Here is a 25,936-nt window from a genome sequence, read left to right on the forward strand (position 1 = left end):
TATCCCAAAAATATCCTTATAATTATATCAAATTTATCCTTATAACTACTCATAATTATTTCAAAATACTCCTATAATTATTTACTACTATTCCAAAATGCCCTTATACTATTTAATTTTTTTGTTATTTTCTTTATATATATATTTTAAAATTTTTAAAAAATAGAAAGTTGTAGAGCATGCACCATGGCTAGTTCCTATAACTATTCCTAATTATCCCAAAATACCCATGTAACTATTTACATCTATCACAAAATACCCTTATATTATTTATTTATTAATTTATTTTATTTTATAATTTTTTAGAATTAAAAAAAAAGAGCTTGGAGCACACACATAGTGCATGCCCATGGCTAGTTTTAATTATTTGGTTGCAAAGAAATTGTTATGTTAATATGAAATAATAAATTGAATAGTCATTCAATCAAGCTAGTAAGGTCTAATCTAGAATAAAAATATAAAAAATTCACATCATGTAACCTGTTAGAAACTTAAGATGTAATAAGACATTCTCCTTTTAGTGTTGCTTAATGGTAGGAGGATATCTTTCAAAGTATAAATTAAAAAAGCTACGAAATTAGTTTAACATACCAAAGGCTTGCTTGTTGGAATGATCAAGGACATATACGCTTTGCTCATATCAACATTAATAGGTGGGGTCTTGCTCACGAGATAGATGAGTCTTACTCATAAGACATATGAGCTCTACTCGTATCGACAAATGAGTCTTGCTCAACTAACTAGTCATATCAATATATGAGCTTTGATTATATTAAGGGATAAGTCTTCACTTATTTGTTACAATCAATAAAAAAAGGGGTGGAATGAAATTTTGGCTTGACCAAAAAAAAAAAAAAAAGAAGAAGAAGAAGAAGAAGAAGAAAAAAGAAAAAGAACAACTTATTTGGTGCATGTTGAATTCCTTTTGATTATTCTTTATGTACTCTTGGCTTAGAATCAAGACCTTGTAGTGGGGCAACTGATGATGCATAAAGTTTTTGTAATAAGAAAACCAAACAATTCCTTGAGATATAACCAAGGTGACTCGAGGGGTAATAATGAGTCTCTATCCCCTAGTTGGGTAAAGAAAATAAAGAGATAGAATTAAGTGTACATGGTAATATACTATGATGATTTTATTTTTATAAAAAGGGATTGCAAGTAAAGGTAAAACATCTTACAATTACGCTCTATACATTATTATTGTTTATTTTGTTCATACTTTCTTCATCTTGATTTGAGCATTGAAGAAGGCTCAGGAGGCCATGAGGGCCTCCAAAGCTTTATTTTTCTACTTAGTTGCAGGCGATTATCGTATCCTGTTCATGTAGAAATTAGTTTCGACTTTTAATGTCAATCAATGTGTACCACAATATATCCATCACAATATGATCATCAAGATGAATATGCATTGCCATTTTTTTTTTATTTAGATGATTACAAATTCAACAACACCTACACACAAATTCATTAAAAAAATAGGATTAGGAGTAAACATAATCAAATGTTATACATACCAACAAGTATGAGATAAATAAGCAAAACAAAAGTATTAAAAATTCATTATCCAACCATCTATTGTATGAAATATTAGTTTAAATTAATGAATTTTTAATTGTCTTCAGTCATACTATCTATGCAGACTAGGGTGTTAAAGTATAGGAAAATATTTTTCGTCAATATTACAGATGTATGTGTAGTGTTTCATTTTTTCCATTGGATCTCATATGCAGAGTCGACATGTAATTTAGTGAGATCCGAGCAATTACACTGATCGGAGATTCGGCAAGGCTTGGCGGAGGACAAGGACCGAACTTTTTACCAGGGACTGTGTGAGAGATTCGGGTTCTCAAACTGGGAATAATTATAAGCACGCCCCAAAGATCCGACATTCCTTGTGCCGTCGCCCTGCCCCCCTGGGAGTCGGAGCTGATTCGCGTTGTACGCAGGGTCAGTAACTGCGGGAGCTTAGGCGATTCAGCTCCTCGCTCGGTTTTCTGCTGGCAACGTCTCAACCTCCTTCCATGCCTCACAGTTACCTCCATTAACGTCTTAGAGAGAGGAGGAGGAGGAGGAGGAGGAGGAGGAGAAGGGGAGGAATCTGTTTACTGGCTCGCCTAGCTGTCTTCCGCGCTTCCAGTAATACGTAATCCCTAATTTTCTTCAGGTAGTCTGTGTTCTTTCATCATCATCATCATTATCATTTTCTTCTTCTTCTTCTTCGTGGACAGCATTCTTGAACCGAACGCCAGTCAGACAGTGAGCTAAATTCTGAAAATTTTGAATTGAGATCAGAAATAGTGTGATAAGCTGATTTTAGTGCATAAATTTTATTGCATAGCGGTATTTTGAATATTAGGTTGCACACACACACACACGCATTTTCATTTTATATGATTTTTCTTTTCCCGTGAAATGTTGATTACTGTATGATGATATTCTTGCAGACTTGCTGCTATACTGAAAAACTAAATTATATGATGTTGTTCACTCATTACAGGATGATGTTCTGTTCTTTCTCAAAGATGTTCTTGGTGACTTACTTTTATTTTACTAAAATAACAGGATTGCTGGTGAAAAATTGTTGCTGAAAATTAGAAAAATTGGATTCTTGTTGAATAATGAAAAATTGTTGCTGAAAATTTGTTATTGAGAAATTGTTACAGGTACTTTTTTGTTTGAAGAAGAAGATATTTTAATAGTGTTACTGGTATTTTGTACTAGGATTGTTGAAAGCAGGGTTGTACCAAAATTTTTTGAGATACATCTACTTGTGAATTTTATTTTTTTTGATATGCTGTTTATCTATTTTTAGTTATTTGAGTATTATGGTTAAATTGATGTTATCATACTGTTTGATTGCCCCTATTGAGAAAAAGTTTTGGCTCCACCACTGTCTCTCCCTCAGGTTCTGAAGGCTTGTTGGGTTCGATGGATGAGGTGGAAGAGGCCGTTGGAAAGGTTAAGAAGAAGTGGGATGAAGCATATGCTCAAACCCAAGAGCATATAAGAACAATTGAAGAATATGGTAGATCTAAAAGAGCTTCAGAGGAGAAGAATTCTCAACAGAGATTGAATGCGCTTGCGCAAGATGGCTTGGCTGTCCTCTCATCTTTGCAGTTTCAGCTTGATCTTCTTGCTCCACAGCTTCCCTCTAATGGGCAAGTTCAATCTGCGCAGTCGATGCTGGAGTCCTGGAAGCAACAATCTCAGAGGCACCTCTCTCTCTCTCTCTCGCTCTCTCACTCTCTCATCCACCATTGATCATATGCTTAGTTGTTAAGAAAATAAAGGGAAACAAAATTGGTTCATTAATTAGGACTTGTACTTATGATTCATTTGATTTGTTAAAACAATTGAAATTCTCAGCGCACTGTGGTTGCATTAGGCTCTGTTGATGTCTTATTGAAATCCTGAAGAAAATGAAAAATTTAGGACTCACCCAAGGAAACAGTTTTTTGTTTTTCCTTTTTCATCATGTACAGTTTTGTGTGGCCTTTTGTTCAGAGTGAGTTTTATAGGGTTTTATGTATTTTACTGAAGCTTTTTCCCCTTGAATTAGTTTGCGTTTGAATCTAAGGAGTGCTAATTTACAAGCAAAGGCGAACATCAGGAAATCTGCTCAAGAAGAGGTAATGGAATTGACTGCCCATGCATGAATTTTAAGTTAGTGATGCGGATGTTACCATAGAAAACACAAACACTTAATTTGACATTTGTAATACGAAGTGAAAGGGCAAAAACAGAAATCAAAAAATTGAAAGAAAAGTTCTTTTGAACTCAGAAAGTGAATACTTAACATGTTACAAAACGCTAAAAACTGTAAAATTTCTGTTTTTTTTTTCCCCTTTTCTTTTAATTTATGTAGTTTACAGTTTACTGTTTCTCATCTGTATTTCTTCTATTTCAAATGATGTTTTCTGCAGTGAATATTTCTCAAGTTTGATGGAGAAAATGATTTTACGGTTTTCAACCCCAAATTACCTTTTCTTTGTTCAAGTAGTTTTCCCTATTTTTTGAGTGAATTTATTACAGGAGGGATTTGGAGTTAAATATGATTTTATATTGATGCAATGGTTGTAGAGGGAACTTCTTCTAGGAGGCGGAGAGGAGTCTACAATTCGTAGGCGCAATTTACAGTATGTATTGTATTCTGTTTCTCTCAATAAGATAATTTTCAAGATTTATTGTGTAGTCTATATGCAAAATCTGTATCATATGAGTGGTGGTGAACATGAATACAATGCCTTCATATTGTTTACTGGGTGCTTGTTTCTTATTAGAGCATGTAATTTGTGATTGTCTTCCAGGACAAAGGTTGGAATGACTTCTGCTGCTGAAAACATTACTGAGAGCCTTCGTCGAACTCGTCAGCTGATGGTTCAGGTCAGGAGCTGGGATTCGTTCTTGATTCTCCATTTTTCTATTTGTCATGCACCTTTCATGTTTACTTTTAGGGTTCGTTGCTGGGGCCTATTTGATTGTCTCACTATACTTGTATATGTGTCTAGGAGGTGGAAAGAAGCGCAAGTACACTCATGACTTTTGGTAGGTCTTTTTTATTATTACTGTCGCTACATTTCAGTGCAAATAAACTTATCAGGACACATTAAATGATCTGTGAAAATGGGTATTGATTGTTTAATGTGTCTTAAATACATTTGGCTGGTTTCATTTCTAAGCTTCTTGTTTGAAAGTTTTGTGGTATTGATTTGAAAGGAAAATTAGGAAATTGATTATAAAGAATTGAGCATAAAGGAAACCGTGTTGTTACATTGAAGTCTCCAAATGGTTTGATCAGGAATGTACTGTTGAATTTTGAACTATAGTTGATCTGAAAGACGTAATCTTTGGTTTATAGCTGTGTTCTGTGTGAACTTTTGGGGTATTTGTCATCCATTGTTCTTCTATTTTATTGTCATGGCTCATGAGGGATGCCTTTAGTGTTCGTGCTGGTCTTAGATGGCATGCTGTTGGTTCTTTTTGCTTTTTGTTTTGTTTTTTTTATTTCAGTGTTTTAAAAAGCGAAGGGGTAAGGTGGGGCGCTCTAACCCTTAAGAAGGTGAGGCGTAAGCCTTAAGACGTTGGGGCATAAGCCGTTTGAGAATTTTTTTTTAAGATAAAAATATGTAAATAAGTTATATATTTTAAGAATAAAGAAAAAATTAAGAAAAATCACAAATATAAAGTAAAAAGTCAAATATAAGTTGCAAACTACTTGTTGATCATTCAATAAAAATTGCTAACTTAAATTCATTACATAAATCATGACAAGAGATAGCTATAACATTACAAAGTTCAAATTATTTTTCAAGATCTAAGATACAACTCAATTTTTTTGAAAAGGTTAAGGTTCAACAGTTTTAGAAATCAGCTCATATTATGTCATTCCTTTTATATAAACATGTAATCAATATTTTCTAGCCAAATCTTACTTGAGAATTGCACACCCAAAATGCGCAAGTATCAAGTAAAAAGGCGCAAAAGGTGTGCCTTTTGTACAAATGTGTAAGCTTCAGCATGTAATGCGTTTGCCTTTTTGGGATTTGGTATTTCAAATTGAGCCTCAAGGCGTTTTAGGCATGCCTTGCCTTAAGGCGGGCCTTGATTAAGCCTTTTAAAACATTGTTTTATTTCATAGAAAAAGAAGTTGAGACTAGCAAGGAGAATTAAAGAAAAGGAGAAAAAGAAGTCCTCAAACATAAGAAGAGAAAAAAGAAAAGCCCAGCATCATCTTACAATGCTGTCTAAGCCTTGGTTGACCTCCTGAAAACAGCAGCCCTTACAACAGCCTGCACTATAAGCCCAAAGAGAAGCCAAATAATGCAGTTTGTCCCAAAGAAAATCCTTTGATATTGTCTTCCCAGGGAAAAAAATTATAGCACTCTTTCCGAATAAATTCCCCATAGAACAGTGCAAAGAGCACACCTCCACATCCTCTACACATCCTTACCCTTCTCAAAACCAACAAAAGAAATACTCAAAAGCTCCTGCACTTTGGGTACACACACTTCACCAAGAATTCTAAGTAGTGTGGTCCACAATCCCCATGCAAATGACAATGTAGAAACAAATGTGGAACATCTTTAGAGCTACCACAGATGTGACGCATATCTTGAGACAATGCTTTTGGAGGCTTCCTACTTTGCAGTAAATTGTTGGCTTTTTACTCTATTAAGGGCCACTAGCCGAACAAACACCTTATCATAGAAGGGACTTGATGAATTTTTTAATTGTGGAGAACATTCTCATTTTCCTATTTTAGTTTTCCAAAGAATTATGAAAATGCAATTTTTTTTTTAATTTTCTAATATTTGTATTATAAAAACATAGAAAATAAAGGATTTATTTAGTTGTGGAAACAATTTTCATTTTCCTTTTCTAGATTTAAAATTATTACAAAATTACACCTGGTTTTCCAATTTTCTAATAATTATGTAAGAAATTAGAAATCTAAAAAACAATAAAAAGATATTTTCTAGCTTTTTTATACAAATTTAGAAAATTGAAAACAAGGTTGCATTTTTTTAATTATTTAGAAATTTGGAAATGGAAAATGAAACTATTTTCCCCAAGAAAATACTACTGAAACTTGTGATTGGTTTTCATCTTTTTTATACAATGTTGCAAAATTGGAAAATAAGTTTTTTTTTTTTTTTTTTTGAAAAACTGGAAGTGGAAAATGAAAACCATTTTCCACAATTAAATGGGCCCTTAGTGTCCCATTTTCCCAGAAGAAGACACATCAACCTTAACTAGATGAAAAAGAAAGATTTGCATGAAAATCCAAAATCCAAATTTTAGCATCATTCTTATTGGAGATAAAACTACTCTCCAGAAAAATGAACAAGAAAGTAAGCTCCTCCGATGCTCTATCATTCTATCCCTTGTTAAATGCATATACTGTGAAAAAGAATCTTTCTCAAAATAAGATTGTAAATTACATCATTATGGTGAGAAGAAAGATGACGCAAATGAGGGAAGGAACAAGACAATACAACCTCCCCCACCCAAACCTCTTCCCAAAACCAAATATGATAGCCTTTGCCCAAATGAAACTAAGAGGAAGAAAGAAAGGGTAAAGTGTAAACCTATGATATGAACCTCCAAGGACTCTCTAAGGAACTTCTAAGACCCATATTTGCCTCCCAGCCAATGTCTTGTAGTCCGAACTTCACTGTTTATAACATTGTGCCAAAGGGACTTTACCTCCATGAAAAATGCCACAACCTTTTTAGACAACAAATGACCAAGGCACAACTTTCCCTCCTCAGCACCTCCCACTTAGCTAAATGATTCCTCCTCTCCCCTGTATTTTACCAAAGAAAATTCTTTGTTACTCTGAAGTTATGTTTCTCTTTTCCAACCTGCAACTTGTGGACAAATTTTCTGGCAAAATTCCCATCACTCTTGAATTGAACTCTAGTTTTAAACATGTCTACCAATTCACATTTCTGACCCATTCTCTGAAACACTAATAGCATATTTTCAGCTTCCACCTTTGGTTGAAGGACCCCCTATGCATCTCGATCATAATTCTTCCTGCACATTATCAAAACCATCATTGTTCACAGCTCTGTGAAACTTCCACACGCAGATGTTTTTTCTTCATCAGAAATTCTCAGTGAAGGCCTCCTGCCTGAATAAAAAAATTCCTCAAAAAGATACCTATGTTTATAGCTCATTTTCCAAAAAATTTATTAGGATGAACCCGTTTGGGAATTTGAGCTTCTTGACCCATGGGTACTTTGATTTAGCTGACGAGTTGAAGAAGTTGATCTAGCACCTGTGATGGGGATTAGCATGCCCTACCTATATCATTTTCAAATGTTGTGACACGTGGACAACCTCCAGATGTCCATATTTCCTTTGATGATATGCTGACACATGAGCGACTCCTAGATGTCCGCATCAGCTCATAATTATTTTGTAGATGCTTGAAGACTTTTCAGTGTGAGAAAGACCCCAGTAGAGATGCCGAAGCAAGTCCGAGCTTAAGACCCATGTGGGCCTCACACGGCTCCATTGTGCCCCACACGAAATTGGGCCTCCCTTTGACTTTTGTTTTGTATTTAATTTGTAACCTGCAAGACAACTTACTTGCTTGCATGTACATGTATTAGTAAGTTTTGTTTGCTTAGTGAGTTGTATTAATATTTATTATGTCTAGAAAGTTGGAGCATTTATTTTGTTAGTAACTTGTAAGAGTAATTAATGTGTCTAGTAAGTTGGTGTCTTTATTATTTGTGTCTCCCATGCTTGTGTGGGAATTGTTAGTTGTTTAATGTCTTTGTCCCCCTATGCTAGCTATATATACCCCTTCATTGTAAGAACTAGGTAGAGAGAAAAGGTATTGATATTGAATTAAAAAGGTTTTTCCTTTGTGAAGCTTGTTAGCTTTGTCCAATCCTTGTGTAGTGTGAGGTTACGTCGTTCTCCCTGGAGATCAGGTGTTGAGAGACTACTATTCTATCCAGCGACTCCATCCCTATCCCACCTTTATGACTTTCCTCCATCACCCACACGGCCATCACCCAGTTACATCCAAGGACAACAATCCACCATTCCATTGCAGCCTACATATTACATTTCAAAGTTTGCACGAAGGACTTTAGGATAGTTCTATCTTGTGTAGAATATCGTCAAGTCAACCATCATTTTGATTGGTAAATTCAGAATTCATTTGGATCATTACATACTTACAGCTGTTCCACTTCCATAATTACATTTCAAAGCTTGTTCCAAGGAATTTTCTGGCGTGGTCTAAGACTTGTGTTGAACAATGCCAAGTCATCCAAACAATTCTCTTGGTAATTTTAGTACTTGTGTTTGAATTCCTGCTACATATTGTAAACTCTTGCTTATATTGAAGCCTTTGCTGGAAATCTGAAATTCCATATTTGATAAGCCCTGTAAATCCATAGATTGCAAAATTGATGCTTGCTAGCTTTAAATCAATTCTGGGAATATTGTTGTGCTAATCATAGAACTTTATTCTTGAAATATTGAAATAGCATTTTTTCCGCATTTAACTTGATTCTTTTGTGAAAGAACTTTTGGGACTTATCTTTGAACAACATCATACACCTTTTCAAAATCCTTAAACATATGAAATATAACATGATTTATTGTGTTTATGTTTGGATAACTGAATTCTTAATTTAAAGTGTTTAGAGTGTGTATGCTTGCTTGCGAGGGTTGAATCAGTAGGACTAGGTCACCCTCTCCCGTCCTACGTTATCTTGGTATTAGAGCCTAGGTTAGAATAGGCTAAACCCTCAAAATCCCATTCCCTTAGCTCGCAGGATTTTAGTTTTAGACTAAAACAGCCGTAGGATTTTGCCCAGAACAACCCACTTATATTCTGAATTTTGGATATTTGGAACTTAGTTTGGTTAGGTTTACACTTGACCCTACTTTGTGTGACCAAACACCATTCCAAGAGCTTCTCTAGTGTGTCCGAATCCTTCCCCAACCCCTAGGATGTCTACTCAAGTCAGGAATCCTTATTGAGGTTGTAGGATTAATGATGGAAGAGAACCACCTATGCTTCCTAGAGAAGGACCTCCCCTCCTTCGACAAAGGCGAGTGAATTGTCAAGATGACTTTGCTAAGAGACCCCTACATCATGAGCCCTATGCCCAACATTGGAATGATGAGGACTATGACGTTGATGACTTTCACATTAGGAGACCTTACCATAGGGACCATCGTGATCCTTACAAGGATGTAATGAAGGTCATGGTTTTAAATCGCGGTAGCGGGTAGCGTAACGTAACGGTAACAGGTGTAACGGGAAGCGGGAGTAGCGGGTGTTACATAACGGGAAGCGGGTGTAACGGCCGTGAATTTTTTTGAAGCACGCACAACCTTGTGCATATTAGCGTACTTGCATGTTTTAAGCTTTTGGCCATTCTTAGAAAGGGTTTTAGTGTATTTTGGACCCTTTAGTTCGAGTAACTAAGTTATTTGGTAAGGGCAACAAGTTTACATTTTTTTAAACCATCATTGATAGAAAATTACGTGTGTGTGCGTATTTATACTTCTCATTGTTCTTATCTGTGATAAATTCTTATGCGTGCTAAATGAATTAACAAAATAAAATACATTATACACTCCATTAATCTATTAGACACATAAGACATACGAATAATATAAATATAAAATAGTTAGAAAAGAAAAAAGGTTGAAGTTGAAAAATAAAGAACATAAATATCACATTACTAATATTATTAAAAAAAAAATTCCTAATAAGTTAGTATTTTGAAATTGTTAATTAATGCATCTATTGTGAGTATTTAAAGAAAAAGTAAATTTTGTATCATTGTCATCCTCATTATAATTTTTCCCCCTCTTGCCATTTGGTATATTAAGAATGATATATGAAAGAGAGAGAAAAAGTGAGAAGAAAAAATAAAAAATAAAATTTTTTTTTGGTGTAACAGTTCTGTAGCGGTTACGTAACGGCCGTAGCGGCCTTTACGTAACGGTTGGGGTCCGTAACGGCCGCTACGGCCGTGATTTTTCTTCCCACCGATTTCGCGGTGTGTAACGGTATCGGTAACCCAAAAAACCTTTACGTAACGGCGTTACGTAACGGTCGCGGCCTTTATTTAAAACCATGATGAAGGTAGAAGCCCCCACCTATGATGGGCAGATGAACCCTAAAGTCTTCCAAGATTGGTTGACTGGGATGGATATGGATTCCTATTTTGATTGGTGTAAGATGACTGACCCTCATCGGTTTAAGTTTGCAAAAATAAAGTTAACGGGGCAAGCCAAACTCTATTGGATAAATGTCGAGAGGCAGGAAGTAAGGTTAGATAATAGACCCATTGAGCATTGGGATCTAATGAAGGATAGGTTAAGGAAGAAGTATGCACCCCTTAGTTATAGAGAGCACCTTATAAATCAACTTTACAACTTGCGTCAAGGTAGCATGACTGTTACAGAATACATGAGTCAATTCGATGAGTTGTCTATAAAATGTGGTGTTTATGAGACTGTTAGTCAGCATATCTCCCAATTCTGCCTAGGATTAAAGCCTGAATTGAGGAGAAAACTGTTTCCCCATCACATTGAGTCCCTTGAACATGCCTATAATTTAGCTCATGACTTTGAGCAAACGATTAAAGGGCCCATAGGAAAACAGTTTGATACCTCTTCAAATGAGTCACTTGAAAGATATAGAGCTATGACAAGTCACGACCAACACAATTAGGTCAAGTCACCTCCCGAGGGAGCAATTCCATAGTCCAACAATCTATGGACAAAGGAAAAGCACCCATGTCTGGATCCTCTCGCTAGAGTTTTGGCAGTGTAGTGTACTTCAGGTGCCATAAACAAGGACACTTTTCCAAACATTGTCCCACCAAGAACTTGGCGCTTGATAGGGAAGATAGTGAGAAAAAGAAGGACGAGAAAGAAACTAGTGAAGGATCCTTGACTATCATAAGTGAAAATCAATTTGAAAGAGAGTCAAGATACTCAGGTAGTGAATGAGGTTGTTACTAAGGAGATTGAAACATCCCTTCTTGAGCAGGACACAACACTGGAAGTATCATCTATACTTTCCAAGTTTGAGAATGTCATTCCTGAACCACCTAATGAGTTACCTCCCGTGAGAAAGATTCCACATGTCACGGATCTTGTTCCTAGTTCATCTTTGCCTCATTTATCATTTCATAGAGTGAACCCGATGGAACATGAGATGTTGATGAAACAAGTGAATGAAATGAGGGAACATGACTCTATTCAGGATACCATAAGTCTATGTTCTGGCCCTACTCTCCTTACTCCCAAGAAAGATGACACTTGGGGGATGTGCATCAATGATAAAGCAACCAACAAGATTGTCATTGAGAATAGGTTTCTCAAAACCATTGTTTCCAATAGGGATGTGAAGCTCATAGGTTACTTCTAAAAGCCTTGTGGACTATGTTAGGCTCTTATTTTAGTGCCAATTAGTCTTTTAGTGCTTACTACCTCCAAACTAATTGGCAAGTTGAAGTAGTGAATAGGAGCCTTAGGGACCTATTGAGATGTTTGTAGTTGAAAACATCATAGCTTGGGATTTATGCCTTCCTGTGGCCAATTTTGCATTCAGTAGTTCAATGGATAGGACCACATGCCTTAGCCCATTTCAGGTTATCACAAGATATAGTCCTAGGAAGCTCGTAGATCTTATTCCACTACCACTTAAGTCTAGAGTGAGTGAGCCGATTGATGTTTTTGCAAAGCATATACACAATCTACACTTTGAAATAAGAATGAAGGTTAATTTGAATTTTGAACATCATAAATCTTGTGATGGTATACATTGCATGTTGAAATCATTTTCAAAGGGTGATATGGTTATGGTTTGTATTCGTCCTAAGAAGATTCTTGTAGGAAAGGTGAGGAAGTTACATGCTAACAAGATGGATCATTTCAAAATTTTAATGAAAATTGGTTCTAATGCTTACATGCTTAATATTCCTGTTGATTTTTAGCATAAGCAATGTTTTTAATGTTGAAAATCTAACCCATTTCTTGTAGCATCTTCTTTTGTGGAACCTTCAAATTCTAACCCTGCAGGTGACCCCACTTCATTTCCCACTCCTCTTGAACTTGAAAAACCGAAATTGCCTTTGCCTCTACCCCTACCCAAGCCCAAGAACCTTGATGTAATCTTGAATGACAAGACAAAGTTCACACAAGCAGGATCATACCGGAAGTACTTGGTCAAGTGAAGAGGTGAGCCACTTCTTGAAAGGAGCTGGAATTTTAAGGAAGACCTCTTTCATCTTAACCCAGAATGTTACTCCCAATACTTCACCTCTGATTCTTCGGAGAAGAATTCTTTTGGGTCCGAGAGAGATGATGGGGATTGGCATGCCCTACCTATATCATTTTCCGATGTTGTGACACGTGGATGACCTCCAGATGTCCACATTTCCTTTGATGTATGCTAACACATGGGCAACTCCCAGATGTCCACATCAGCTTATAATTATTTTGTAGATGCTTGAAGACTTTTCAGTGTGAGAAAGACCCCAGTGGAGATGCGGAAGCAAGTCCAACTTTAAGACCCTGTGGGCCCCACACGGTCTTGTGGGCTCCACACGAAATTGGGCCTCCCTTTGACTTTTGTTTTGTATTTAATTTGTAACCTTGTAAGTCAACTTGCTTGCTTGCATGTGCATGTCTTATTAAGTTTTGTTTGCTTAGTGAGTTGTATTAGTATTTATTATGTCTAGAAAGTTGGAGCATTTATTTTGTTAGTAACTTGCAAGGTCTTAAATTTTGATTTCGACTCAAATTTCGAAGCTCCAAAAGTACAGAAATTTCGACGGAAATTTCGATTTCGATGTCAATTTCGATTTTGATTTGAAAAAATAACAGAAACTAGTAGTAAAGCATGAAATTATTTGTGAAACTTTAAAAATGGTTAACAAACATAATAATATAAGTTTTAAGACTAATATATTACAAATTAAATACATCTATGTTTTGTATGAAGTGGAAAAGTCGTAAAATAGTATGTGCATCAAACATGCTTGTAAGATAATGTACATTAAATATATTCAGTTAATGCAAGTAAATTCATAAATCATTTAAAAATTATTTATTATACAAATATTGATAATTTAGACATGAATGGTTAAATAAAATATTACTATAAGTTTATTTTTTCATATAATTTCAAAAGCACTTGTGATAACCTTTTGTTTCAATAAAATAAATTAAAAGAGAAATTTCACTTCACTCTTGAATCCCTCATTTGAATTTCGACAAAATTTCATTGCATAGTTAAAATTTCGACAAATTTTGCTAAAATTTCGAGGTTTCGATAAATTTCGGATGATTCGTTGAGATTTCGACGGAAATTATGCAAGACGGAAATTGCTTGCCATTTCGATTTCGAGGGTGACGGAAATCGAAAATTTCGACAATTTTGTGGAAATTTAAGACCATGGTAACTTGTAAGAGTAATTAATGTGTCTAGTAAGTTGGTGTCTTTATTATTTGTGTCTCCCATGCTTGTGTGGGAATTGTTAGTTGTTTAATGTCTTTGTCCCCCCATGCTAGCTAAGCTTATTAATGCTTTGTCCCCCCATGCTAGCTATATATACCCCTTCATTGTAAGAACTAGGTAGAGAGAAAAGGTATTGATATTGAATTAAAAAGGTTTTTCCTTTGTGAAGCTTGTTAGCTTTGTCCAATCCTTGTGATTGTATAGTATGAGGTTACATCGTTCTCCCTGGAGATCAGGTGGTGAGAGACCACTATTCTATCCAGCGACTCCATCCCTATCCCACCTTTACGATACGACTTTCCTCCATCGCCCACACGGCCATCACCAAGTTACACCCAAGGCCAACAATCCACCATTCCATTGCAGCCTACATATTACATTTCAAAGTTTGCACGAAGGACTTCAGGAGAGTTCAATCTTGTGTAGAATATCGTCAAGTCAACCATCATTTTGATTGGTAAATTCAGCATTCATTTGGATCATTACATACTTATAGTAGTTTCACTTCCATCATTACTTTTCAAAGTGTGTTCCAAGGAATTTTCTGGCGTGGTCTAAGACTTGTGTTGAACAACGCCAAGTCATCCTAACAATCCTCTTGGTAATTTTAGTACTTGTGTTTGAATCCTTGCTATATATTGTAAACCCTTGCTTATATTGAAGCCTTTGTTGGAAATCTGAAATTCCATATTTAATAAGCCCTTTGAATCCATAGATTGCAAAATTGATGCTTGCTAGCTTTAAAGCAATTGTGGGAATATTGTTGTGCTAATCATAGAACTTTATTCTTGAAATATTGAAATAACATCTTTTTCGCATTTAACTTGATTCTTTTGTGAAAGAACTCTTGGGACTTATATCTGAACAACATCATACACCTTTTCAAAATCCTTAAACATATGAAATATAGCATGATTTATTATGTTTATGTTTGGATAATTGAATTCTTAATTTAAAGTGTTTTGAGTGTGTATGCTTGCTTGTGAGGGTTGAATTAGTAGGCCTAGGTCACCCTTTCTCGTCCTACATCAACCTGTTTACTGTAATAATAGAAGAGACGACCTTCCTCTAGTTTTCTCCATACTTGTCAGCACAGTTGCCTCATTTAATTTTTCAAATGGAAAGTCCTAGCTGCTCTAACCAGATGAGAAAAAACCATGATGCTAGGTTCTTATCTTCTCTAACCAAATAACATATGAACTGAACATACCATGATGAAGATTGACATTGACTATTATGATGATCGAATTTTCTTAACATTGAAAAATGAATCACAGACTCACAGTAATTTATGTTAGGGTCAAAAATAGGAAATTATGGGGTTTCTATGTTTATATAAGACTAGGATTCAGAGGGTGAGTGGTTATGATTCAAGGCTTAAATCAGAGCTTGGGCTAAAATGATTATGGGTTTAAGAACGATTGGATGAGCCTCTTCTCAGTGTTGGCGATCTTTTGGGGTGATTCTTCATTGATTTTCTCTATCAATGGCAACTGAGAAAAACAATTGTCAATGATCATTGATGCTGAAGAAGGATAGTGCTAGATTGATGATTATTGGTGTTGAAGAAGGAAACCTAAGTGGAGTGAGCTGAAATCAACCCATAATCAATTACTTAGATGGATTCTATTCACCCTTTTGTTGTAAGTTAGTGGTTAGATTATCCCTTTTTTCCCCATAATAAATTACTTATGGATTCTGTTTTCCCATAATAAATTACTTATGGATTTTGTTTGCTGCTTCTCTTTCTTGGTTTATTTGTTATTCTGATTATTCTTATTCAACCCCATTTGCTTCTTTATGGCTTGAAACTTAAAATGAAAATTACTAATTTTGGTAGAAATACAAGTCCTCTGTTCAACTTTGTGTAGGAAATCTTAAATGGTCAAGAAAAGGTTTTGTTTGAGTTGAGTCTGGGCAGCCTATCACGTGCTATGGATCTTGGCTTTTTGAACAACTTCGTTGGACAATTGTGAGTAGGTGTAAAAGGGAGGAAGGTTTCATGCAGGAATCCACATTAGTTTTTTAAAAGGTCTAAAAGTAAGGGCAAGGCATTTTACCCTGATGAGGTGAGGCATAAGCCTTCTTAGAGTCTGATTTTTTATTTTAGTAATACAGAACAAATTATATATATAAAAAATAGTATGAAATTTATTAGAATAAACTATAAATTATATTGTCTTTAGAGAAAAAAAAATCAACACATATTAACCAAGCTGTCTTCGTTTCCTATACATTGCAATGTGTCATGAGCTAAGCTTGTTCAGGGCATTATGCTTGCCTGTGACCGCTTGTCTCATGTATTTAGGATGAGTTTCCATCATGTAAATACTAGTGTAGGGTTATTTTCTGCTAGTAGTTTATTTGTATGCCAAATAAGGAAGAATGACTCTTCAGTCACTTTGATGTTTCCTAGTGTCAGGATGATAATTACATAAAAACCTCTTTAGGGGAGAGTGAGTATTCATCAGTCATTGTAAAACTCACTAGCTATTGTCAACACATTTAGCCTACTCGTCTCCCTCGCTAAACACACATTATTAAAAGAGGTGGTGTTAATGAATTGCATAGTTTCAATGTTTACTGCTTGCATGCCACTGCTTTCATGATTGCTTACTGTTTCCGCTGCTATTTGATTGAATGCTAATGAAAGTGTTTCGTGGATGAATGATGGTAAACGATAGGCTGGCTAGTTAAACAAGAGTGCTTTAGCTAGCGCCGCACAACCCTTTCACAACGGTGCGAGGACCCTGACACTTGGTATCAAAGCCAAGGCTCAGATGCTATGATAATTTAGTTACCTTCGTTATGGGATTTGGAAAGCTTTGGTAAGTGACCATGGCACCAAACAATACTGAGAGGATCAGCATGCTGGAAGCACAGGCTGAGGCAACAACCAATATTGTGGCCGTGGAAGTGGCCCAAATGAGGGAACTTGTTGATGAAGTGATGGTATCACAAAAGCATCAAGCGAGTTTGATAGGTGACATGTCAGAGAACTTTTGCCACACAGTGGAAACTTGGCAAGCTTGGATGGCTGATTTGGATGCAAACGTGAATCTGATGGTTCTTGCTATGGGGAACTCCAACACTCCGGGAGTTAGCAAGACCAAGGTACCGGAACCCAGGATGTATGGGGGTGCCCAGGATGCCAAGGAGTTAGAGAACTTCTTGTTTGATGTGGAGCAGTACTTTCGTGCTGTGAGGATGGCTTTAGAACAGCCAAAGGTGGATATTGTGACCATGTGCTTGATTGGTGACGCCAAACTGTGGTGGTGTACCAAGTACAATGAAATTGAAACTGGACGTTGTGTAGTGGATAATTGGGCGGACTTGAAGAGAGAGCTCAAGGCCCAATTCTTCCCTGAGAATGTTGAGAATAATGCAAGGAAAAAGCTGAGAGACCTTAAGCAGGGTGGGTCAATCAAGGAATTTGTGAAATAATTTTCTGCTTTAATGTTGGATATTCGGGACATGTTGGAGAATGACAAGTTGTTCTATTTTCTAGAGGGGATGAAACCGTGAGCAAGAACTGAATTTCATAGGCAAAGGGTTCAAGACTTGTCTACTGCACAAGCTGCTGCAGAATGCTTGACTGACTACGCTGGTGAGAATACCACTTCGTCCAAAGGGTTTGGCGGAGAGAGAAACAGTGGAAAGTCTTTCAAGAAAGGCAAACCCAAGAGTGGGGGAGCCGAATATAAAGCATCAACCTCAAAGGAAGCTTCGTCGTCTCAAGGAATCAACACACCCAATGGAAAGGGGAAGAGCAAAATTTTGTGCTACTTGTGTGCAGGACCTCATAGAATGAGTGAGTGTCAATAGAAGGGATTACTCAATGCCTTGCAAGCTTCCACTTCGAGACAAGTGGTGGAAAGCGAGGAGGAAGAGGATGATGCCCGGAGGGTGAATTCAGTGCGGCTGGTGAGCGCATTGGAAAAGCAGGCGAAAGCACCGAAAGTTACATGAGCAAAAGGGTTAATGTTTGTGGACTTGAGGATAAATGGGAAGAGTACCCGTGCAATAGTGGATACGGTGGCTACTCATAATTTTGTTTTGCAGTTGGAAGCATGAAGACTCAACTTATCCTTAAAGAAGAATACAGGACGCATAAGAGCAGTTAATTCTGTAGCCCAGCCTACTCTGGGAGTAACCAAGCAAATGGCTGTAAAGCTTGGACAGTAGAAAGGTCAATCGAATTTCACAGCGGTGCCATTGGATGACTTTCTAGTCATTTTAGGAATGAAATTCCTAAGGGGGACGAGGGCAGTGTTGATGCTTTTGGCTGGTTCCCTATGTCCGATGGGAGATCACTCGTGCATGGTGCAAGTCATTGCGATGAAAGGAGACGATAGGAAGTCCCCTTCAGCCATACAACTCAATGAGGGATTAAGAAACGGTGAATAGACAACGTCTAGACACGGTGGTGGTAGACAAAGAAGTAGGCCAAGAGCTAGTGCCTACAACCATCCAAGCGGTGTTGGATGAGTACACGGAGGTGTTGCCGGATAAGTTGCCTCACAATCCTTCACAAAGGATTGTGGAGCATGAGATCGAGTTGTTGCCAGGAGTGGAACCACCTGCAAAAGGGCCATGTCGGATGGCGCTTCTAGAGATAGCAGAGTTAGGGAAACATCTTGATGAGTTGGATGCGGGATGTGTTTGCCCTTCCAAAGCATCGTTGGGAGCATCGGTGTCTTTTCAAAGGAAAGATGAACAACATCTACGAAAGGTGTTCGACAGGCTAAGGGGAAACATTCTGTATGTGAAGAAAGGGAACTTTCGCTTAGTGGAGCAACAAATTCCTTGGTCATGTGGTTGAACAAGGTCATATTCGGAGGGGTATGGAGAAGGTAAGAAGGATTCAATAATGGAAGATCCCCACGACAGTGAAGGAGTTGCGTTCCTTTCTTTGCCTTGCCAGCTATTATAGTAAGTTCGTTGAGGGTATTCACGAAGAATGACTCCAATGACAGGACTACTGAGGAAGAGGTATTGCTGGCCGCACATGCGTGATGATGTGACTGATTATACCTAGACTTGTCTCATTTGCCAACAAGACAAGGGGGAGCGGAGGAAGTATGGTACATTCATAGCCGCACCAAAGTACTATTCGGCAAAGGAGATGACATAATTGTTCCTTGTGACTATTGTGAGACATTGGGCTGTTCCCAAGTTATTGTTTGTGAACGTGACTTAATGTTCACTGACAACTTTTTGACGTAATTTTTCAAGATATTCAAGTCACATCTTGACATCTCTTCGAGTTATCATCGACAGACAGACAGACAGACAGATGAAGAGATTAAGAGAGCTACTAGAAGAGTACTTGCGCCATTTCGTCAACGACAACTATAATTGGGTGCAACTACTTGATGTGGCTCCATTTTGTGGCAATGCCCGAAGGAGGTCAACGACCATCAAGAGTCCTTTTGAGCTTGTTACAGGCCAGCAGCTGCTGTTACCTCACACAGTGGGCGAGCTGTACAAAGGAAAGATTCCCAAGGCATACATCTTCACCAGAGAATGGAGACAGAATACAGAGTTTGCCCGAGCCTATTTGGAAAAAGCTTCTAAGCAGATGAAGAAGTGGGCAGATCAGGGGAGAAGACCACAACACTTCAACCAGATGAAAGTGCATCATGTGTTTCATGTCAACTGCCTAGAGCCGTTCAACGCTGACACTGATGGTCTGAGGAGAAGTCAGTCAAATAGAGCAGAGTTGAAGATAGTGCCACCTGACAGACATGAAGTTGAAGAGATCCTTGTCGACAGAAAGTTCATATCCTCAAGGAAGAAGCGGCAAGAGTTCCTAGTGAAGTGGAAAGGCCATGGTGATGATGAAATTAGCTAGATTTCTACGGAAGATATTCAACCGTTCGTGGACAAACCTGAAGTGCACCTACCCCCAAAGTCTACGAGGACGTCGACCGCATAAGTGGGGGAGAATGTCATGAGCTAAGCTTGTTCAGAGCATTATGCTTGCCTGTGACCGTTTGTCTCGTGTACTTGGAATGAGTTTCCATCATGTAAATACTAGTGTAGGGTTATTTTCTGCTAGTAGTTTATTTGTATGCCAAATAAAACAGTATGACTCCTCGGTCACTTTGATGTTTCCTAGTGTTAGGATGATAATTACATAAAAACCTTTTTAGAGGAGGGTGAGTGTTCATCAGTCATTGTAAAACTCACTAGCTATTGTCAACGTGTTTAGTCTACTTGCCTCTCTTTCTAAACACACATTGTCAACGGAGGTGGTGTTAATGAATTGCATAGTTTCAATGTTTACTGCTTGCGTACCACTGCTTTCATGATTGTTTATTGTTTTTGCTGCCATCTGATTGAATGCTAATGAAAGTGTTTCATGGATGAATGTTGGTAAATGATAGGTTGGCTAGTTAAACAAGAGTGCTTTAGCTAGCGCCGCACGACCTTTCACAATGGTGTGAAAATAGTCAGACCATGACACAATGCTACATCCACATGGTCTAAAGCCATGTGTCCTTCTGGAAGGTTGCCTTCCCGCCCAGCAAAAATGAGTCTTCGGTTCAGTTGCCTATCTCTTGCAATTTTCCCCTCAGTAGATTACCTCCATTGAAAATAGATATGACCGAGAAGAAGCTCAAGACGAGAGGAAGAGAGAAAATTGAGATGAGAGCGAGAGAGAAAGAAAAAGACAAATAGACGGAGAGATTTGACATGCAGTTGTCCTGTCAAAGGATCTTGCTCGAACAAGATTGACATGGCTCTTCGTCAGAGTGGAGTACTCATCAAAGGGAGGAGTCTTCGATCATTTGATTCTTCATTGATATGCCCTATTTTTCAGTTTGTTTCATTTTCATATATTATTAATAAAACAAGTTAATGGCTTGTCCCAAAATGCATGCACCTTCCTCTTAGAAGCATGATTTTTCAGTTGAGGCATATGCTCCAACCTAGAAAGTCATGCATTTCAGGACTTCTGCGAACTACAGCTTAGTGTGTTTTAGCCTCAAAATGCCAAGCGTGACTCAGAAATGCATTTGAAAACACTGATCCACATCATTAAACTAATGTGAATAAACCCTAGCATGATATTTGTATAGGCCAAGGTTGGTAGAACACACCTAGATCATCTTGGATATATTTGGATGAGCTGAGGTTCAATATTCCTTCGATCCTCCCTTGTTTTTCTGATGATCTTTCTCCAGTTCCTTGAGAGTTCCTCAATTCTTTTTGCACTCTTAACTTTAGGGTATGCTCCGGGGATATGAGCAAGTCCAATGAGGTTCCCTCGGGTCCTATTTATAGGCATGGAAGGGAGAAGGTGTCCTAACGATATTGGATGATCCAGAGATGCTGAAAAATGATGTAATGCTGTGGATGAGGTGCAGCCAGTGTAGAAGCCATGGAAGGTTGCTGCTTTTCCTGCAGGGTGGTGTTGTCTGATAGACACCATTGGTGCTATGTATGTCAGTAAGAGGTAGCATTGCTGCTGGATTTGTAGCAGCAGTGGACATCATTTCTTGTGCAAGCTCCGTGGTTTTGATCCTTTTTCAGGGCCCTTTGTCTCCCTTCCTGGCAGGATGTGACTGAATTCGGTTACACATTCACTATTTGGGGCCTCTAATTGACTGTAGGAACTCTCATTTAATCACCACTGTGCCACTCTTGCAGATTAGGGCTCTATCTTTGGGTAATTTGCATCTAGATCCCTAGATAAGCGTGAATTTACAAGGGGCCAAATTGGGTGTTGACGATAAGTTGTTTCCTATTCAAAGGAAAAAAAAAAAAAAAAAGGGTCTTAGGTTCTATGGAAGCCATGTGAGCCAGGCCTAAATGGCTCAATGTAAGCATGATGGATTTTGATCCAAAGACCACCAAGCTGAGATTGAGTCAAAGACCACCAAGTCGTGAGCTACTGGGCATTAAAAGGGGGCATCAACCAAAAATCCTTATTACGATTTTCTATTGGCCTATTCTAGTGAATTCTAATATGTTGAATTGATTTTTTGACCTGTGCTGATATGACCTGATCGATTGTAGTATCAATATGTTTATTATGATTCCCAGTGCCTGCCATTGTGTCTTAGTTTGTCACCAAAATTTATTACATATGCATGTTGCTGTAAATAATAACAATTACATTACCAATGTTTTGGACTTGGCTCATGCCTGCAGAATGGTTTCTTATGAATGAGATATAGAGTGCTAGGCTTTGCCATTGTTTAGTGGAAATGGGCTCTGGGTGCCCAACTAATATATGATCTAAATGCTGGATTCTGTAGAGGAATCAACAGGAGTGCTAAGGAAGGCTGAAAGTGAATACAAGGGGCACCGCTCATTGCTGATGCGGACCCGAAATTTACTATCCACAATGCAACGTGAAGATATCCTTGACAGGTATCTAATTTATATGAGAAATTATCTTTATTTGCAAGAGCTTATTCTGCCTTTCATCTGGACAGGGTAATACTTGCTGTTGGATTTTTCTTGTTCTCTTGTGCTGTTCTGTATGTTGTTTCAAAGCGCCTTGGGCTACTCACATTACAGCGAAAGGTTACTGCCACCATTAAGGCTGGTTTAGTTGGACAAGCGGAGATTGAACCCAGAGCTGCCCAAGATGGCAATAATCTTGCTCAGTTCCATGAAGAGGCAGTTCCCAAGGTGGGGTTACCATTGGAACAACCAATGCATGATGAACTGTGACAGTTCTATGGATATTGGTTTGCTGGTTTTTGCAAAAGCTTTACCATCCCAAATTGGGCCCATGGTTATTTTGCCCCTTTCAATTTCAAGGGCCGTGTTCCTAAAAATTAAGATCTGTCGTTAGTATACCTGAATCAAAGTACATTCAACCTTTATTAATTTTTTTTTTTTTCTGTTTTTCTTTCTTCTTCTTCTTCTTCTTCTTCTTCTTCTTCTTCTTCTTCTTCTTCATCAATTTTTATTTTATTTTATTTATTTTATTTTCAGTGGATGGACCTGAATGAATATGAGGAAACAAGTAAACAGTTTATGGTGGCTACCAGTCTGTTGGTTTTTGAAGTCACGCGTGTTCAAATTATTTGCAGTTGGGTTTATTTGGAAATAACAAAACCAGGTACTGATTAAAAGGTCGAAACAATGAACTGATGATTGAGTAAACTGTTCTCGAGTTCATATGCTCGTTGTTGTACAAAGAAAAAATGTGGCTGCAAATAATGAACCATATAGAGCAGGGTGACTACAAAAGAGGCAGCCTGATCTGGTGAATTACAGTAATGCTCATGCCAAAAGCCAAAAATTTTTCTGTGTTTTTGTGCTGAGTAGATATCCTGCATTTTGGCCCTTTTTTTGTACTCCAACGCAGGTGCACATGCTGTTCTCAATCAAAAACTCAGCTGTGTCTAACCCTTTTGTTGTTCCTGATCTTGTCGACCCTCCTGTGAGCATATTCCTGTGAGCATATTAATTTATTTAGACAGTAATTACAATCACAGGAGGCATGTAGGCAGTTGGATAATAATTAATGGTAGTCTAGTACAGTAATCTCACATTCACAAGCTTCAATCTTATAAAAATCTCAATCGAAAGAATTGAGGTTGTGTTTTTAACATATTTTAAGTACTAAATTTGACTTTATATGAACTGATATAAGTTTTAATATTATTTAATATCATATTTTATCAAAATTTGCACAAACTTAAATTCAAGAACCAGTATTCAAACTCTCCGACCCAGGTTAAAAGGTATGAATGACATATCTATCATGCACGGTAGGAGTTCTCTACACGCCTTGCAAGTTTTCATCTCAGCATTTCTGCAGTGGGCATCAATTCTTATTCTCATCATCATTTTATTTTATTTCATTTATTAATTAAATGCTCAATGAGTGTGACCGGAAAATAATTGTTTTCCCTATAGGACACGTTTATCATTATGGGTATTCAGTTTAGTATAAGTTAACCTAAACATCTGAGTGGACAACTCGCTCAAGAGGCCACCGTTGTGGCTGGGCTACCTTGTGGTTATTGTGCTTCTTGTCGTCATCCGCGCGCGTACATATAATCATCCATTAATTGCATTTGAACTGAATTATTCGTGTTATGTAAGTAGAACGATTTGTGTTTTTATTCATTATTAACGTCATTAATTATAATCCTTCAGTATACACATGAATATGTCCTGTATTTTCACCCAGCCTTAAGCCGTATTCAATTTTTCATAAACAGTGATATAGATATAAACCATGGAGATGCTTTATGCATGATCTCTAAAAATGCATGCATGCATGCATATATAATACGTAGGTGGATCAAATAATAGTTAACTCACCCTAATAAAGCTGTGGAGAAAGTCCGGCGCTGTCCTATAACAAGGAGATCAACGGAGAGCGCTGCGCTTTGGAAAAGAATAGTAGCAGCCTTGTCCTGGCTTCCCATTTCCACCCTCTCAACATGCACCCGTGCTTTTGGCTGAGCCGCTTCGCATGCGTTCTTCATTTCTTCCAGAAAATATCCTGAGTTATCCCCTCCGCCTTCTGCCGCCACATTAATGGCGGCGGCATTGGCGTTGGGGGTGGGGGTGGGGGTGGCGGTGACAGTGGTGGTGGAGGAGCCGGAGGAGGAGGGGGAGTGTATGGCGACAGTGGGCCCGCGTGGGTTAACGGGTCTTCTGGTGAGGAAAGTAGAGAAGGTGTTTTTCCATGACGCGGGGTTCTCAACATGGAGGAGAATGAGCTCGTCGCGCTCCATCAATGCATGAGAGAGGGTCCACTGAAGCGCAGCTGCCGACTCACGGGTGGGGTCCGCGACCACCATCACCTTCCGTGCTGCTGTGCTTCCTGTGGTTCCACTTCCACCGGTCGCTAATTCCATGGTCCGCCGCTGCCTGCTGCTACCACCGCCAACATGAAACGGCGCCCGCAGCTGCCACCACCGCTGGCACCTCTTCCGGGCATAGAAAATTAAGGAATTTTGGAAGGTAGAGATTGATGAGGTTAAAGCGTCATTTTCTTTTGTGGCGTTGTTTTTATCTGGTGATTCGCGGAGTTTCTTGATTTGTTTTCTTGCGCAAAATTTGGTGGGTCTCTGCGTTTTGGCAGTCAACATCCAAAAGACCCGGTCAATGCCAACTCTTTTTTCTTCTTTCTTTTTTCTTTTCCATTTTTTTTTTAAATTACATAAATCCACGCGTATTTCTAAAACTATAAAATGTATTACGATCTCTAAGCTCTACATAACTCAAGTGACTTGAAATTACTAAAATAGCCCACATAATTGATCAAAATGGAGAAATTCTCATATAGGGACATTAGGTGCATTCTTCCTAAACTCATCCCAAATTGTTTCATTGAATAATGGTAGGAGGCAAAGCAAAAGAATTTGGTTCTTTATTTGGAGATCTCAAGTAAAATAGTGATCGTATTCAAGGGTATTTTTTTTTTTTTTTTTGGTTCCAAAAATAGTATACATATGCATTAAAATATTTGTGAGGATTGGTGTTATCCCAGGAGACGGGGAAAAGGGGGTGAATTGGAATTTTAAAAACTTTTGTTAACTAATTTACCGATTCACAAACAATATCAAACATGCATGTAAAACAGTCACAATAATATAGATATAAACATATACGTGGGGAAAATTAAAGAGAGAAGGGAAAAAGAGAACGACATTGAGATTTACAAGGTTTGGCTATACCTACTTACATCCTTGCCTCAAGCAATTTACTCAATGATTTCCACTATCTTGCTCCTTTAAACCAGGGCGAAGCTGCTACTACAATCCCTCCTTACAAGTGGAGAAGCCTCTCCAAGCGATATCCCCTCACTCGATACGATACACACCGTAATCCTTTCTTATAGGAGGAGACACATCTACGAACAATATACCCTTGCTCGGTACGGTTCACACCGTAATCCCTCCTTATAGGTGGAAATACCTCTTTAAATGATATACC

At 37.9% G+C, this 25,936-nt stretch overlaps 2 protein-coding genes across 2 annotated transcripts; one reads left to right on the plus strand and one right to left on the minus strand.

Moving 5' to 3' along the window:
• The first annotated feature begins 1,641 nt into the window (after positions 1 to 1,641).
• LOC131151957 (uncharacterized) lies at positions 1,642 to 23,120 on the plus strand. The gene is made up of 9 exons (XM_058103481.1): positions 1,642 to 2,167; positions 2,909 to 3,215; positions 3,563 to 3,632; positions 4,084 to 4,139; positions 4,311 to 4,386; positions 4,512 to 4,548; positions 22,285 to 22,399; positions 22,465 to 22,663; positions 22,973 to 23,120. Exons 2-9 carry the CDS (start codon positions 2,932 to 2,934, stop codon positions 23,108 to 23,110), a joined length of 975 nt encoding a protein of 324 aa, XP_057959464.1. The 5' UTR covers positions 1,642 to 2,167; positions 2,909 to 2,931; the 3' UTR covers positions 23,111 to 23,120.
• On the minus strand, positions 23,115 to 24,926 carry LOC131151958 (uncharacterized). Its single transcript, XM_058103482.1, has 2 exons — positions 24,314 to 24,926; positions 23,115 to 23,435 (listed from the first exon to the last, which is right to left on the minus strand). The coding sequence occupies exons 1-2, from the start codon at positions 24,853 to 24,855 to the stop codon at positions 23,264 to 23,266; spliced, it is 714 nt and encodes a 237-aa protein (XP_057959465.1). The 5' UTR covers positions 24,856 to 24,926; the 3' UTR covers positions 23,115 to 23,263.
• Positions 24,927 to 25,936: the final 1,010 nt, after the last annotated feature.

This window comes from Malania oleifera, chromosome 3 (genome assembly GCF_029873635.1).
Source record: "Malania oleifera isolate guangnan ecotype guangnan chromosome 3, ASM2987363v1, whole genome shotgun sequence".
Taxonomy (NCBI): Eukaryota; Viridiplantae; Streptophyta; class Magnoliopsida; order Santalales; family Ximeniaceae; genus Malania; species Malania oleifera.